This window comes from Augochlora pura, chromosome 9, assembly GCF_028453695.1.
Source record: "Augochlora pura isolate Apur16 chromosome 9, APUR_v2.2.1, whole genome shotgun sequence".
NCBI lineage: Eukaryota > Metazoa > Arthropoda > Insecta > Hymenoptera > Halictidae > Augochlora > Augochlora pura.
Window position 1 is genome coordinate 5,549,574 of NC_135780.1, and position 18,630 is coordinate 5,568,203.

The 18,630-nt window shown below is 30.0% G+C and overlaps 1 protein-coding gene across 7 annotated transcripts; it reads right to left on the bottom strand.

Annotated features, from left to right (window-relative positions):
• Window positions 1-791: 791 nt before the first annotated feature.
• Usp7 (Ubiquitin-specific protease 7) lies at window positions 792-17,677 on the bottom strand. Of its 7 annotated transcripts, none has more exons than XR_013494843.1 (19): window positions 16,778-17,677; window positions 15,410-15,508; window positions 14,174-14,449; window positions 13,922-14,040; window positions 13,688-13,822; window positions 13,246-13,440; window positions 12,995-13,166; window positions 12,710-12,902; window positions 12,453-12,606; window positions 11,889-12,083; window positions 8,345-8,566; window positions 7,752-8,046; window positions 7,301-7,520; window positions 7,059-7,226; window positions 5,628-6,132; window positions 5,444-5,515; window positions 5,283-5,382; window positions 4,868-5,159; window positions 792-4,770 (listed from the first exon to the last, which is right to left on the bottom strand). XR_013494843.1 is itself a non-coding variant. In XM_078191041.1 (19 exons), exons 2-19 carry the CDS (start codon window positions 16,866-16,868, stop codon window positions 5,035-5,037), a joined length of 3,336 nt encoding a protein of 1,111 aa, XP_078047167.1. In that variant the 5' UTR covers window positions 16,869-16,942; window positions 17,266-17,677; the 3' UTR covers window positions 792-5,034. The 7 variants fall into 7 exon arrangements, 6 of the variants coding, with proteins under 6 accessions (XP_078047167.1, XP_078047165.1, XP_078047166.1 ...); XM_078191041.1 differs by having other exon boundaries at window positions 792-5,159; window positions 16,778-16,942; window positions 17,266-17,677; XM_078191039.1 differs by having other exon boundaries at window positions 792-5,159; window positions 16,778-16,942; window positions 17,019-17,677.
• Window positions 17,678-18,630: the final 953 nt, after the last annotated feature.

Sequence of the window (18,630 nt, forward strand, 5' to 3'; positions counted from 1 at the left end):
AGGGTAAAAATAAAGTATGACAGAAAAAGTAGGAGGCAGTTATACAAAAATACAATGTACATGTACACTATAATGGATGAAATAGTGAAAAAGAAAAGAAAGAAAACTTAACCTGACATTGCCTGTGGAAATAATAAGAAGAAAAGATTCTGGTCGAGCCTCGCTCCCTTACTCTCGCTCATTTTATGAAGTTCTCTAAGCCTGGAAGGCTGCATCATACAACAGAGACACGTATGTAGAGAAGGGGCGAGTATGAGATAAGCATATGTTGAGAAAGGGCAGGGAGGAGAATGGTGGATGGAAAATTTTTATTGGGTAGAAGGAGAAATACAAGAGAGGAAGAATATGATACACACGTGAAAGAAACAAATGTTATAAAAAATAATGATGAAAAAATAACGAAAGGTGTTATATTTTTGGATATAGATGTTAGGTTGAGATTTAAGTATTTAAGACAATCTTTGTCTTGACGACGATGAATAATTTACGCATTTATAATCAAGAATTTCAAGCATAATTGTGCATTAGTGAATGCTTATATTTTATGATAATCTAAAAACTAATTTATATTTCATATTAGAAACTATTATATTCCGGGTTTTACTACATGTATTATATATTAAATAAGTTTCACGCGTAAGAATCTATTATATATTTTTGTTTTTAGCATTGAACAGCTTTTGATGTCCAATTATTTATGAAATATTTCGTTCCAACATGTGATTTTGCAACACGCTATTACAAAGTGGTGATAACAGTGCACGATAAGAGGAAAATAAAATATGAAGAAATAGCATACCAAACAAAATCTGTTCATTTGGCAATAAGTAAACATGATTTTAAATAATATCACGCCGCTGTTAGTTACACACAATGTATGTGTACGGTACATACAGTTTGGTAAATCATCCAGACAGTCCCTGACAACATAAAACTTTATTCTATTGAAACAACAATGAAAAGAACAACAATCATTTTGTTTCATTGTAACAAAATGATTCACTCTAGCAATGATCGTAACTCCATCATGAAAAATATATGTATTTTAATTATAATACAATATGTTTTTACCGGAAAGACACAGAGAAAGGGAAAGAGAGAGAGAGAAATATAAAAAATAAAAATGAACTACGTTATGGCACGACGAGCGACAACGACGTGCAATAAGACATACGTCATATCAATCGTCTTGCTGTGTTCGATCCTGAAACAACGCTGCGACTGGCTGCAACGCGACTATGGACCTTATGGACGCGACATAGATTCTTCTGAACCCTTCTTCCATAAGTTTCGAACACTCAAACTGCTTCCTCCTTTTATTTAAGATCAGCTACTAACACAATCTTTACAACTAGTGTACACTGGAGCAATCTATCATTACGTTTTTATCTGAATGAGCTTTCAGAAAGCTACTTTCTCTCTTCGTTAATTGACTATGGAACAAAAGGCTGGTATTTTTATAATCATGGGACTGCACAAAAATTAAAAAAATATTATGAAAATTACTTTTAGTTTTCATTAAATAAATCTTTGAAGAACTTTGATTAGAATAGTAATTAAAGAATTTCTATGCAATTTATTTATGAAATTATGTAACAACACAGTTACAAAATTCATAGCTTTTTTGTTTACAACAGCACTCAGATTGCAATTGCCACAAATATTGCTCAAATAAATGAAGTTAAATATATAATAATTACAATGGAGCATGGCAGTTGGTATGTACCTACATGATAATGTTACAGTTTATTTAATAAAAGATGCTTTAGCAATTGCCGAGTGAAATGCATCGTATAATGCGTAAAAAATGAAGTATCTAATTTAAGAAAAGCGATTTGCTTACATTATTAACATGACTGACTAAAATTCGTGAGGAACATCTGCAGACTGAAGCTTTTCATTATTTTTGTCCAATACATGTTTTATGAATAACTAAAATAAACTGTGTTTAATAACAACGAATTTCCACAAAATAAATAACAAGTAACTTCGGTGATGATAGGAAAATATTAAATGTTGTATATAACAACATATTTACAATTTTAGTATTATTTAAAAAGAATTTTCGTGTAATATTTATGTACAAAATTTTCACCTAAAAGTGAGGTCATATGTAACACATAATCTTATTTAAAGATGCTACTATAAATGTAGGTAGTTTTTATAATACTTTAATACGATTAATTAATGTAGTATATAAAACATGACTGTCATAATGTTTGTTTTCTAATACTATACAAGAATAATATATCAGAATGTTCGCGTTAATAAAAATTAGGGCATGTAAAATCGAATTGCTCGTGTTAGCAATTTTTTTTTTATTATCAATTATTTTCTTTATGCACACCTGCATTGAACCCTCCTTTTACTTAGAAAATAACTATTGAAAACTTATAGATAAAATTTACAATCGCAATTTATCAACTGCTACAAAAATATTAAAACATGTTATAAATAATTCAGAAGTGTTATCCCTCTGTAGATCATGTATGACATGTGCTGATAGTTTAAGTTTATACTGCTGAACAATAATTTAAACAATTCTCTTTTTGTAAACGGTTTATGATTATGTGGAAAAAATACACAATTACTATTCATGTCATTGTAAGTATTTATACTACCTTCAACTAATAGACTCATTGTCATTATTGATATTCATGAATAAAGTAACAATGATAATGAAATATATAATAGATACATATATATGTATATATTAACAACAAAATATATTTTATGTTTTCATTATGTGAAAATTAACATGCATGAATTAATTTTCTCCGAGTAAAAGCTGTTACGTTTATGTATGAGCTAACAAAAGACTCTTTTGTCTACTTTAATGTCGCGTCAACTCTACATCTTACTAAGAATGCAGACACACATTCGCAATTGCTCCGATATCATTAGAAAATTTTTGCAGTTTTGTGTTTAAAAAAACACCCTTGTATTTGGCGCCACTTTTATGTTTATAAATTTTCCATTCCTTCATCAACGGTTCTAATACACAAGAAATTGGTACTCTGTTTAAAATTATAATTTACACAATGGTAATACCAACGATGTTGCAGGCGATGAGATTAAATTTGATAACTGAAGTAACTAGACAATAAGTTAGGTCTTTAAAGTGTGTGAAACACGTACATTATTTAAATCGGGGTATCGTGTTATTCGGATACCTATACATACAAGTTTCGATTTTTACAGAGCATTTCAACATTTTCTCGCAACTCTGATGCCCATCTTTCATTATTACCACAGTATTATTCATCATTGATTTGTTTTGCACTCTTTATGTTACAGTTGTACCCATTAATCTTGAAATGTGCTCAAGAAGCATGGTACAGTGAAGCATACTAATTCTTTTTTTTTTACGGTAAGAATTATACTTAATATCATTCAACAATTTATTATCTTAACAGACTATCAGTTAAATAAACTAAATCAGGTTCTTTAATTTCATATAATCCAAATTTTACTTCAAAATTAAAAATCGTAATTTCTTTTTAATAATAATGACGATGTACTATTTCAGACATAAATAAATGTAAATGTTAAATAAATTGTTCTATTTCCTTGTAATGTTTATTGGATCCTCAAGTATTTCGGAGCTATCTGTCGATGATAAACGCGACCTGTCGAATGACTATCATCACAGTCACGGTAGAAAGTATCCGACAGAAAAATCTTTAGAAGCAGATTTGTATATAATTTGCAATTTTTTTTAAAATATCACACAATTAATAAAGCGATGATCCGAACAAAAAAAAATTATGTAATGATTTTCCTTCATAAACAATTGTTTAGATCTGCGTATATTCGGTACAACTACTTGCATTCAATGTGCAACGAGTAGAATATTTGCTATATTCGAAGCATTCTTTTTTATCTTTCAAATTAAAGTTCTGCCTCATCATTGTGTTTAGTCTACTATTATATATTTGCACAGTTTACTAGAGTCTCAGTAAAATGTATTACGGAAAGTCGCATAGAACGCACACAGATAAAAGAATATTTTCAAACGCAAAAAGCTCCAGGCTGTTTGGAAAGCAACTCAAAAATGTTAGTTAAAAAACGTCCGATTGATATTTCGTACAAATTTTTTATATAACAACGTTAAACAATACTTGGATTACATTATGTTTAATGAAAGATCGATACCTACATTTTCACATTTAATTAAAGTGACGTAATAAACAAAATATTAACATTTATTTTTTTTTCGTGATCATAGTTCTGAGTGCAGAATCATAAGAATTATAGGATGAGTATCAAACTGCGTTTCAAACATCCTGAATATAGTATGAAGGAGGAGTGTGTAGACAATTCTTTTCTGATTATGAGCTTCAAGTATTACATCATCGCGTAGAACAGTACACAGTGTCTCTTTGGATCTTATTAAATCAATACAAAGGATTTTACGTGGCAGGATCAAATAATGAAAATTTAAAAAAAAATTGAGCCGTTTTGCAAGAGTAATGTGATGTTTCCATTCATAAATACCTCTTTCTTTCCTGAAACAAGGATTCTTCATTCTGTGGTTGTAATCCATATCAGCTTTGATAATAAAATTCGATTTTAAACAAATTCTTGTTTGTGACTGAATCGAATGCATTAAGAACGCTGCTTTCAAAAATACATATGAACGACTGCCATCAAGCGACAAATATATTTACAAATACAAAAACTGATTGCACAGATAGAAGCGTCTAATCCATTCGTTGGTGCATAGTAGAATCGATGTTGTGCCATCGATCCAGCCACTACGTAAAATCCCTGTCGATTCGAAAGGGTAAACTTCCATGATTCATAAAAGCGTCATTGTATGGTCAAAACACTCTCTTAATCCATCGTATACAAAGCGTAGATTTACCTTTCGTTAACATGATCATAATATTAAAACCACGCTCTATCTGGCTGAAGAATTGAATATATAAACTCATTCCCAACCATTTTGTGTCAGACGACGCTTTCTTATTATAGAATTGTATAAATTATATGAGTGGCTGCCTAATTTATTCCTCTTCGTAGGATGGAAATTTAATTGTAAATTTTAATAGCCTTTTCGAGGTAGTTGATACGAGAACGCTTTGGCGCTTTGTTGACGTGTTCCAAGCCAAGCCAAGGCCTGTGTGGCGATGTGCCTGCGTATAAAAGTGGATAAGCTACAAAATTTATTTTTCATCAGCATCAATTTAATGTTTGTATAAAAGAAATAATTAATTATACTATGTATATTATTTTACTCGATTTCATTATTATCTGATATCCTTTTCGTATATACTTACTCTGAGTTGGATGTGTACGAAAGTCTGAGAGCTTCACAATGTATTCAGGCGAATCCATAATAAAGTGTGGCTTTCCCATTGTCACCAGCGCGAACTTAAACTTCAAAGTTTTTTTATGAATTCTCATAGAATATCAAATAAGATTAGATTAAGATGCCTACCTTTTCAAACTCTTTTTCTTGTACTCCTAATTTCTTCAGTAGTCTCTCTTTCATTTTTGGGAAAGGTTCACCCTGTAACATATGGAATAAATAGTAATGTTTACATACGATATATGAAAAAAGAAAATAATAAAAATTGAAAAATGCAGCAAACGTTTATACATGTGTATTTTATAGTGATTACCTGTTTGATTTTAAAGAAAAAGGGTATACCGAACGTCGAGAAAACATCCTTGTGAAAGTGTGCAACGGGAATTAACATTTCATCTTCTGCTAAATTTAGTTCGTCGTTTGGAACTTCTTCTATCCTGTATAATTTTGTGCCAGTTGCATTTAAGTTATCTAGAGGTACGTCATCTCTTGGACCAGGCGATAATTTATTACAATTGATTTCTAGTATCCTTAATTTCCCAGATCCATTTTCCGATAGTTCTACTTGTTTCTTGGCTTCTTCAAGTAACGTGGCCACAGTTCCATTTTTGTTAGGGTAAAGAATGATTTCCTTTTCTTCCTTAAGAGATGGACCGACCCATATACATTTAAACTGTTTTTTGTTTTCGAGCTCATTTACTCTAATACTGAGCTGCTGATAATATAACTTTTTTGTTTTTGGTTTGCAATAGGAAATCAAATCTTTCAGTGAACCTTCATATGTACATTTTAATGGATGTCCAGGTGAATCTTTATAGCTATAATTATGTCAGAATTTGAGTGATAATATAAGTATGCATCTAAAGAAGGAGGAAGGTAATCGGAATGTGTTACAGTCACGTATTTATAAAATTCTTGGCAGTAACGTTATATCGATATACGCATTATGTAAAAATGCGCTTATTTCCTTTCATACTTTAAATTGTAAAATTTATGGAATAGATATGCATTAATTCATTTTAGATGCGAAACAAAACTGTATAGAATCTTACAATATTCCTTGTGAAATGGACCTAATATTGCGTCGAGGCGCCCCTATGTAGTTTTAGAAATATTTGACTGTAACTGTAACTGAAAAACTGTATTGTTTAAAGAGGTAATTTATATATGATGATATAACTGTAATATATTTACTTTTCAAATATTGTCTTCTACCTTAAAGAATAGTATATAATTAATAATCAACCAGAATTAAAAAGTGTATTGTAATTGTCGGAAATATATATGACAACACGTTCAAGTCCATTAATTGAAGCATTTAAAAATGTTTGATACCACCTCTGCCTCCTTAAACAATACAACTTTCTTGTTTCATGTAATAAAGGTATTTTCTTTAAGTTACTCTATTGAACAGAATGTTTCAAAAAATGGATATATCTTCAGGGTAGCTACACTCCCTCAAATCGCTAAGGATAAACAACGTTTAGTGCTAACAAGGACGAACTATCGCTTTTAATTATCAGAAGTTAAATTAAGTATTCAAATAATATTTGAAAAATGTTATTATATTTTATATATAGCGTTAAGTTGCTATTAACTTGAAAACGAAGTAGAACAATGTACTATTGATTTTAGACTTATTTTAGGTGCACATTTGCTCTTTAAAATTTTTGGTCTACCCGCAGTCGAACGCTATTCAAACGAATAAAATACTATTGTATACCAAAAATTAAGAGGTTCTTACTTTTGACATTTAAAAAATTGTAAGAGGTATGGATCTGTGCCAACTCTTTGTGCCACAGCTCTTGCCATTTGATCATATGTCATCCTTAACGAGAGTTCCATTGTAAAACCAGGATCATTAGGAATAGTTTTGTCGCAAAATGTTACTTCCACTCTGTGAAATAGGTCCCTGAAATGGATGAAAAATATTTAATAGAATTATATGTAAAGGAATGAATTTCTGTACATTGTCGTGAAACTTACTTAAAGTATTCTCTACACGTCGGAAGCTCATACATCTGATTGTCTCCTTCTTTTTGAAAAACAATAATGTCGCCATCCATTAACTCTTCGAGGACTTTTTCTAACGGATCTGTTAAGTTATCTATTTTTTCGACCAAATTTGGTTTAATCTCTTCAAAAAGTGCTAATTCTGTATCGAGTGGAAATCCAGCCCTTTCGTTTAAAATAGGTATAAGTTCCTCTATGTAAAATAGGTCATGTAAATTATTTTCCATTATTAGCGGACACAAAAGTTTATACTACCAACTACAATATTTATTCTAAACTAATACAATATTTCTAGCGAATAAGCATCGGTAGATAATATAATAACAGTATAATAAAGAAACAGTAATGACAAAAACGCAATAATAATACATTAACAACATTTAAATATTATAATTGATTTTTAGCAATTTAAAATGAAACTTACGGACTTTAGCTGTAACAGGCATATAATGATGACCACAATAATGTATCTTCTTATTTTTTGGGTCATACAATTTAAAAAATAACAATACGTCGGTGTCCTTATCGAATGGTGGTAATGCTGTTAAATCTGAATCTGGAGGAACAAGTTCAACAAATACATTCCACGCATTTGGATTTTCCGAGCACTGGTAAATGGATTTTTGTGCGTCAGGTTCTAAATCAAGTGGCATTGGTCTACAGGTATGATTTGAACGCACATTCAGTGGCCATAGACGAATTTGCTGTATTGGATATTTCTGTAGAAAAATCCCATCACATTAGATATTAGAATTGTATTAATATATTAATTGAAATGCAACATTTCAATCATTCTTAAATATTGTGTTTCGAATCACCTACCGTACTTGTAGATGATCACAAGAATATTATAATATAGAACCAAGCTAATGGCACATATTAAGAAGTCACACCAATACTTCAACATTAATTAACTCAAAATTAAATTATAAAATGAAGACGTATCGGTAACAACATTATGTGAATATAGTAATGTGTCAGTAATAACATGAGAAATTATTCAACAATTACACTTACCAAACTATCACTCAGCAATTCGAGAAACTCGTGCAAGGTAAACTGCTTACGCACGCGAAATACACGATACAAAGCATGCTCTGGATCATACAAGTCATTTCCTTGGTGACCGTCAAAGTTATCCTCGAGAAGGACGTTGACGGTTATATACAAGTATGCTTCTGTTCTTTCCTTTCTTCTTATTTGTTCCAGCCTCTTCTCCTCTTGCAACCTCTCCACCAGCTAGACCAACAAAATTAAAATTATCCATATACATACTAAATTCATCTCATTCGTAATTTTTCCTCATCTGTCTTCTAAAATTTTATTTTTAGAAAAGCAGTGTACTAATATCATGCTTTTGAGATTCGAGGACAGATTCTGATCGAAACACCAAAAGAATGAATTTCGTTTTTCGTTCATGTAATTTTAATTTTGTTCATCTGCCGCAATACAGACTACTAAGTCAAACGATTACACAATGAAAATTATTCAGCTATAAATGATGGTACTGAGTATTCTAACATTAATATAAAAACATTTAATAAAATATGTATGTATATAACTCTCACTTAAAAAATTCATGAATTAATTTTATATTTAGAATAAATATTTTCATTTTATAGACAGTAGTTATAAGTTATAAATTTGTATGAAATATTATATACAGTTTTCTCACTGTATATAAAATCTCAAAATGTTAATATCAAATTCTTAGAAAAATTGAAAATTCCAATAGACGTATTCGCGTGTGTTAGATTTGTATTAACCATGTGACCATTATTTGTGCCGAATAATAATAAAAATGTAATGTATGATCACAGCAGTGTGGAGATGCTTTACAATAAGAAATGTTAAATAGATATGATTTAAATTAAAGTATGGCTGCAAATTTTCAACGAATGAAAATTAAAAATGGTTTCTAAGTAACTAATGTGAATTCTATTCTTTAAATTTTCTAGTACTCAACAGTTTATTTCATACTCTTTCACTCTTTTTATGTCTAAAATATTAGTATATTATTAATAGGTACTTTATAGCTATTACGAAATAGTATTCACTCTGTCGATGATGCATTGAATTCTTTCAATTTATTAATATTTAACAACAAATAAATAGGTGGCATCTGTTCATGATTATATTGACTATTAACATTGACAAAATTTAATGAATTAACGATTCAATTAATTGATTCAGACCTTATTGGGAAGGTTCAGTATACTAATGTTCTTATTTACGTTAATTCGAAGTATTAATTTACGAAAATCATAAATTTGATCATATAAATCACGTTTCACTTCACTTGTTAAACGATCTTCATTAAATAATAAACACACCATAGAAGACATGTTAAGGAGGAAGCCGACATTATTAATAAATCCTACTTATTGTTCATTTCTCTCTTTTATCTCTTAACTTTATGTTTCATGAGTTGAGACTCATTACTTCAGATTTGAATTCTAATAATTATCTCACTATAGTAACTAATAAGTCTTTCATGCCCTTATTTTGCTTATAGTATATTCACACATTTCCAACCTATTCTGCGATATGTCTGTGCATCCTTCACTCAAAGCTTTAAAATACTACAATACAATTATTCGTTTCAGATATAATATGGTACAATATTTATTACAATAAACATTTTTAAACGATACTAAGGCTCATCATGATTACGCCTAATAATGAAATTCTATATCAGCCCAATTGTGATTCTTTATAGCATCTGAAGTGTAACGCGTACATTAATTATGGCTGTATTCTCTCCTGTCAATTAATATGTATGTTAATATATGTATATAATATGTATTACATATATATATATATACATATACAGATAAAGTATTTGTCCATAAGTCATACTCTTCAGAGTGAGATTTTATATGTTAGATAGTATGAGAATAAAAAATGACAAATCAGAGTTTCAATATAGATTTCAAATTGTTCAAAATTGAAAATCGTTTCCAATTATGACGACCTTAGGAATGATATTCATCAAGTGTCATCAATATAAGCTCGAACAATGATGTACTACACGCTTACTTTAAAAATGCAATACAGGGCCTTATGTAAATGATTATATGTTTTAAACTACTTAATCACCTTACTAAATTTTTATATAAATTGAGTCAATACACTTACGAACGTAATATTTTACTCTTGAATTCATAGAAATGCACACGTACTGATATCAGCGATTATATATTGACTATGGTCATAAGAAATACATTTTTTTCAAAAGAAACAAATTGTGTCTTAATATAATCTTCAAGATAATATTTAAAAAAAGATATTCAAAACTCAAATTGCAAAAATCAACGTAAGCGTTCATGACTTTCAACGTACATCAATGCATGTGCTTTTATTAGCACATTCCATTAGTTTACGATTTTTAATTATGAATAATTTAGTAATAAAGCCTAAACCGCAATTTCGTCATTCTTCATCTTAGTTTCACTTTAGCACATAAAATCACCTCTTAAAAAGATGATCCTTATCAATCAAATATTGACTGTATGCTATATATTTATTATAATTATATATTATTATTATATAAATATAATAAACGTGCAGTGTATGCATACAAAATATATAACATATAATATATGTATACATATTATAACATATATACGTATATATCATAGTATATATATATATATATATATATATATATGTATACATATTAATATAAAATTTTTAAGTAACAAATAAATTAAAAATAAACAAAAATTTTGTTTCATGACTCAATCGTCCATACCAAAAATCCTCTGTCAAACAATTAAAATATTTTTATTGAAATAGAACAAATCTCTATATAACACGAATTATAATCAATATACATTTCAAATAATTATAATACAAAATTTTATATGTAATGTTCTAAGTATTTTGAACAAGATACATATAGGCAAATCTAGTAACATGCTGCAAAATAATGCGCGCGTAACACTTTCAAAATTATTTAATATGTACCTGCAGCTGGACACTATGTATTTAGTATCAACATTTGGTGATATAACAGCCTACAGCTGATAACACTATAAATTTCTGTTCATAAAAAATATTAAGAGAAATTTTATAACAAATATCTGGAAATATCTGTGTATGTATATAGAGACATTAAAAAAAATATTAATTTATTAAATTTAATTTGTAAATCTTATTTTCTGATTAATTCACATATCCAAAATATTGAATCTATTCAGATAGGTTTCTATTTTGATAAACTCATTTCACCTTCGCGTTTAATCTGATATAATCGTGTTGTGAATTTTGTATCTTATATGTATGAGCTAAAATAGCTTAAACATATTTAAGTAGAAAGAGTTTCATCGAAAAATAATATAAACAATTTACAACTCTTTCCAGTTCTTTGTATCGGTTTCTCTTAGTTTGTAATTTCTTAAAAATCATGAATATAGAGATTTTGATTTCGAGAACTTTGAGTACACGGACGAAGAGTCGTAGTCTCTGTGTGTGTGTCTTTAATAGAGTCAGTCGTGTCTTTGTCACGTTCAAGTTCGCTCAACTCCTGGGAAAGTTCTCTTTGAAGGACGTTTCTGACCTCTTGAGGTATATCCTCTTCCTTAACTTCTTGCAAGACGTTTTCCAATTCAGAGTTCCTTATATACACCAGCATATAAGCGTTCGTACAATGTTTCACAGCCATAGTCATGTCCTCATCCTGACCACCGTAATTATGATCAATGGCTTCCTGCCTTGTACACCTTGAGACGACATCATCGTCGAATTTGCACCACTGTTCGAGAGTACAAAATATAATCAATGACGGGAAAAAAATAATTATTTCGAAATTCTCTTCAAATTTAATCAAGTATAAACGGACTATTACATCTTAATGGTGTTGAAAGGTGTAGTACAAGAGAATGTTTACGTGAATTGTTAATTAAAAATTTATTATATATTTTTATCTTTCTGAATTTATATTAAAATAAACGAACCGATGTAGAATATTAATTCAATTAATTCTATTAAATGAACTTGAAGGAATAATGATCCGTTTACACTTAGCCACGGATACGTTGTCATTTATTACTATATTTTTTATATTTAAAGTGATTTTAAATACTATAGTTTCGTCGATTCAAAATGAATAAGTTAGACATACTTTTCCATCACCAGCTGGATTGATAAATACAACGTAATGACCACCATGATTATCTCCACTGTGAACTAAGACTGCATGCAGTGTATAATCTGCACTCGTTGCTTCTTTATTTTGCAAATACTCGTCAAGACTTATTTTGTCATAGAATTCAAACCTTTGTAAAACGTAACATGTATACATTTTATAAATAATTACAACAGACACAAACATGATTTGAAATCAATTTCATATATTATATCTAACCCAATATTGTTTACCTGTCGTTAAATTTGACTGAACAATCTGTAACTGGATCATACTGAAATCGCATTAAATGCAGGTGCAAAACTGGTGGAAAAGATGAAAAGATAACTCCTTTTTCTGCTTCCTGTAATCCATGTTCTCCTGCATCATATTTATTATCACCATCCAGACTTTCAGTGCTTACATAGTCATTAAAGGATTCATAAACTAGAATAATAAATAAATATTTCATTCATCATAATAATAAACGATGGTCATTAACATTAAAAATGAAAAACTTATTTAAAGTAATGACTTACTATTTTTCTTGCCCTTTATATTTAACTGTATGTCGTAGAAAGTTTCAACTCTAGTTGACTTATAATCAATATTTTTACATTTAATAAATGACAACATTTTCCCTTCAAATAATTTTGGTACTGTACCCTCCACACATGTTCCTTTCATTTTACTTTCCAACTTATCTAAAAGCTGAAGAGATTATTCGTAAAATATATGAATCTAACGAAATGCGATCATTTAATGTTTCACTATAAACTTATTTTCCTACCACTCGTAAAAATTCTTGTACATCGTGTTGCATGAAAGAATCCAATGTTTCCCAACCAAAACTCTTAGTTAGCTTCTTTGTACCTACTGGCTTATCAGAAAATTGTAATTCATGAAAAACCCTCTGTAAAGCCAAAGCTACACTCTTACTAGAATCATCACTTTCTGTTGGCATTTTATAAACAGCTTTTCGTAACTGAAAGTAAAAATATAAATAGTTGTCTCTCAAGATTATCACTTTACTATCCTTGTATGGAAATTCCCGAACATTTCTGTGTTAATACGTTTCAAGTTGAGAATTATAATAATTTAGTTCACCATATTTTAAATTTCCTTAACAGACAACACAAATGACAATTTACAACATATTTCTCAATTTTCTTCTAAATATTGGCACTTGCTAATTACACATCATTTTCTAATGTATTGTACATTGAACTTACCTGATTGGTAAAATACAAAGTTTGAAGTAGAGAATTCATATAACACGTAGCACCTTGATTTTTTAATCCTACAAATCCAGTATGTTTTTTACTATCCCAACTGACACCATGTGGAGCATCAGCATTCACATGAACCTATTTCAACAAATTTAATGTTAAAACTTACGTTAAATTGTCTTGTAAAAATAATATGAAAATGTTATTTGATTCAAATCTTTTGGAGATCTTACAAACCTCAAGTGTAATAGTATCATCTTGAATGTAACCTTTATCAGGATCCAAAAGATCCTGCCATGTCATAAAATGACTAAATCCCCAATCATTTTCTTTACTATAGAACAGGTGTTGAATCTCTAAAAAGAATACCTCATAAAGTTATATATCCATAATATAGAAGAGGTAAATTTTCAAATAAAAGTACAAATGTACAAGAGAGAGTATTTATGGCAATTAAAATAAAATATTTATATGTTATGATATACTAACTTCTACTAAATGGTTCTTGTCCATCTTTACAAGAAAGTAACCGAAGATCTGCAGTTGCATAACAACTCCATGATGTTGATTCACTTTCCCCATTACATTGAAGATAAAAACCAAGTGATCTTTGAGGTGGTCGCTCCTGTGCCTGACTCGACCTTGGCATTACCATTATTTTCCATGGTAAGTTACGAACATAATATGCCGGCGACAACTGAGTTTCTTTCATTGACGAAACATTTTCTACTATGTAGCGAAATATCATTTGTGATCTTGCATCATCTAATAAAAGGTAAAGGTAAGATTAACATTTCAACATCGATGTGTATATTACTACAAATTTTATCAAATTATACATATAGTATAAACATTAGTAAATATTCCAAAGTATTGTCAGAAGAAAAATTTATTGAGGTCATTTATTGATGATGAAGAGAGCATAAACAATGGAATCTATACCATTTATCCATAACAGAGTATTGATGAAAAAATTTGTTTCACAAACTTTTAACATATAGAATAATCTCAGAAGTTTTATAATAACATAAAAAAAGGTTTACAAAGTAAGCAAAGGTCAATTTTAAGGTACATTAAGATACAATGTCTGTTATTATACAAGCACACGTTCACAAAATAACTGCCTGTACATTTATTCAAGTAAAGCAATTATGTATGTATTAACCCCTTACCCTACAATTTCTTTTACAGTTGTAGCAATTACAATTTCTTTGTAGTTCATAATTTGCTAAAAGAACAAAAATTTTGATAACTATTATATACCTATATGTTACCCAATGACTTTACATGAACAACAATGGAATAGGATACCATTTCAGTTTGTGCAATCTAAATAATATTCATATTTATTAGATTTCGTTCAGAATTTCCATCATATGCCTGACATAATATTGTAGGGCAAGAGGTTAATAACTATAACTACATAGCTGAATGAAAAGAAGTTTAGTATGCATTAATAAACAAATTCTAAGTAAACATAATCTATCAAAAAAATGTTTTCAATGTTTGCCAAAAGCATTACAGAAATATTTATTTCTGTAAAGGCAAATCTTACCAATTTATTATCATGATTAACTAATTAAACAAAAATTAAGTGCCAGTTGTTAAAAAATATTCTTTTTTCTATATAAAAAAAGAATTAAATGCATTGACAAAATCTTAAGTTACAATTAAAAAAAGAAATGAATATTTTATTATCATATATTATTATATATTATATATTACCGTCTCCCATTTCTTGATCTTGAACTATACAAGTTAATTCTGATTCCCCGTTCATAGGACTAGTATCATTACCATCTCCTCCACCATCATTTGGTGTTTCTAAAAGGTTAAAATCAATGTATGTCTCTCGTGAATGAAATAAATAGGAAAACAATATTTCCCAAAAATAAGAAATGTATCAATTTTTATTAACACATTAAATAGGTAAAATTGTATAAACTATATAATATTCGAACACTGAATAAACTAGATACAAATACAAACATGAGTGAGCTATATGTTTGATGTATTATATATGTCACATTATAATTAAAAAAAAATTATATATGTTCGAACCAGTTGTCTATTTTTTTAGAAATTGAGTATAATGTATAAGTCTGTAAAAGGTGTATAAAAACAATTATCTAGTAATTTATACGAATATTTGACAAAAAGTGACGTTGTCAAATTTGAATCAATATAACATGATGGAAAAACAGCTGAATACTTGCATCAATTGAAGAACTATTTTCAATTCTACATGTTTGGTTTAATCAAAGTATAGACAAATTTTTAAACCCTGATTATAATGAATAGTGCCTAAAGACAATTTCAAATAATTAACATTAATTGTAAACAAAAGGAAATAAATAAATATATATTTATTTATTATATATATTATATGCACATACATAGAGAGAGAGAGAGAGAGAGAGAGAGAGAAAATGAGAGGGAAAAAAAGAAAGAGTAAAAGGGAGGGGAGAGGGGGTAGGTCATAAATTGTAGTACAAATGGAGTGGGAAAGATAATAAGACTCAAAATAAGTTCAGATGATAAAATGTCTTTTGGTTGAACAAAATTTGACTTTGTTCAACAATCTTGAGATCAGTCAAGTGTTTATGAACCTAACCACTATTTGATACAAGACCTTACTACAGATGACTCTAATATGATGGCTTTTGTAAACAATATAATGTCTCTTTTTCCAAAAATAAAACTTTGAACAATAAGAAACTATTTCATCATTTCAACTTATTGTCAGCCATAGAATTTTGAACCACCACAGTAATGTGTTCAACAGCCATAATATGGACGAAAGTATTCAATAAAAATGTTCAAAAAATAAGAATTACGGCACATGAAATATACGTACGCGTATATAGCGTTAGGCATAGTGGAACCATAAATCATAAAAACATAAATAGAAGATATTAAATATAATTTTAATAATGCGATGTTATAGAAATGAAAATAGATCGCAATATCTACAGTGTTATAATGTCAGAACTAATTTTCTATAACCTTCAAAAGCGGAAATAAAAACACGAAGCTAAGTTAAAAATAGGAAAAAGTATACATATAATGGAATAAAAAGAAAGTAAAATATACCTTCCTGCGTGTCCATTTCTTCGACTTCATTGACCTGAGCTGGTGCCAGGTTGAGCTGTTTAAGATTTTCCTGGTCGTTAACGTGGTTCATCGCAATGCCGATATTGATGGTCGTCTTGATTGCGCCGGGAACCTCGGAGGCGGCTGCCGCCGTCGAGGTTACTTCTGTAGGTAGTTTTAACTAGTGTAACCACAAATGAATTTCGTGCACAAAGTGATTGTTGCCGTTCAATATACTGACTATTTTCGTCGAGGACGGATGGCTTTTGTTTAAGCAAATTTCTGCTGAGATTACGGATGTTCGATTCCAATCGCAACCAGATTCGCGTCACTACTACCACGGCTCAAAAACGACGTTGATTTACTATACGACGACAATTGATATTTGCTTACAATGCGTCCAATTTCTGCAACTATCAACTGCCCCCGCTGTTTTGGGGGACGCCCACAACATATATTCTACCTTCGTATATTTTCGTAATTCTTACGTTGTTCTATGTCTTGTCGTCACGGTTGTATCTTCCCTTATTCTTGTGGCATCTGTCTTGTTTGCTCTTCTTAGTTTATACTTGTTCGCTCTTTCTCGCCCGATCCGAGAAACGGTTTTTGCACCGCAGGACCGGCGCGCTACTAATCGGGAGGCCTACGTACTTCTTGCGAACCTTGGATCTTTAGGGTTTGAGTCTTAATATTTGTTCCAACCACTGCCAACAAACACCTGAGTAAAAGAAGTTTTTCTACCGGTGCCTCGAGGTTCCTAATGTAGTCACCAGTGCACTCAGCTGACGTTTTCACGGACAACGATATGACGATCTGCTTGGATGATCGTCTCTCAAATCTCTTTTACGCGAAAATAAACAAAATGGCGACGAGCCACACTGCTCTGGTGTCTGCCTAACTGTTCTGCGGATAATTCTTACGAATCATGAAATTTTTGCAACTCTTTAGATAGCATACCCAATGAAACATTTTATGCGCATATTTTACAGCCGCGGGAAATATAAAAAAAAAGTTTCCCACAACATGTAATCGATAAAGTCCCGAATTTTCTACAAAATTCTATATCTATTTACAATATTATAATTAACAAGATCCGCGTAAATATCAATTAATAGTAAATAAAACAGTAAATCAAAATTTACTTTCATCAGATCGAAAGACATACGACGATACCTAAGTTTCTGCAATACTTTCCGATCGCAATGCGCTCCGTTAGCAGGAATAGGAATAGAAATTGCTTTGCTCCGATTCCCTGACAATTCAATGCTAAGACAGGATTAACTGTGGATTGGATATGCAGTGAAATGGTGGGGATGTGCACGCCACCTTAAGGAGGAAGAAAAACGTGCAGGAGTAGGTCCCATTACAATAATATACTACACAAGTATACGGAAATTTTGCGTACTCGTTCAAAATTTAATCAATTAATTGAGATACTTTTTCTCTTCGTTTCGAATCGTCTTGGAAGAAATAAATTTATTTCGAATCATAATAAAAATAGGGTTATCCGAAATTACCCGGAATTGAACATTTATATAAGCAGTCTCAAAATGATGTTACTTCCGGGAAATGGGTAGTTTCTGAAGTCATTTGAAGTATATAGTCGTAACGGTGTGATGATTTTTAAACAATTTCTTGCACAGTAGAAGTAAGCAACAAAAAATAATTGCAAAACAATAATCTGCAACTGAAGAGCAATTCTATGTTCGAATATACAGCACGTTTTGTGGATTATTTGAGATATTACATATTAAAATTCTCTAGGCAGTTGTGAAAGTCCCTGGTTGACTCGAAGAAGATTTTTGAAAACTTCTGAAAATTAAGGAAGAAATAATTGAAAACAATTACAAATT

Excerpts from the sequence above, each read along its gene's own strand:
- Usp7 (XM_078191041.1), bottom strand. The coding sequence starts at position 16,868 with ATGAACCACGTTAACGACCAGGAAAATCTTAAACAGCTCAACCTGGCA. Across the intron at positions 13,167-13,245 it reads TACAAGAATTTTTACGAGTG|CTTTTAGATAAGTTGGAAAG; the intron begins GTAGGAAAATAA and ends TAATCTCTTCAG. Across the intron at positions 12,084-12,452 it reads ATCCAGCTGGTGATGGAAAA|TGGTGCAAATTCGACGATGA; the intron begins GTATGTCTAACT and ends ACTCTCGAACAG.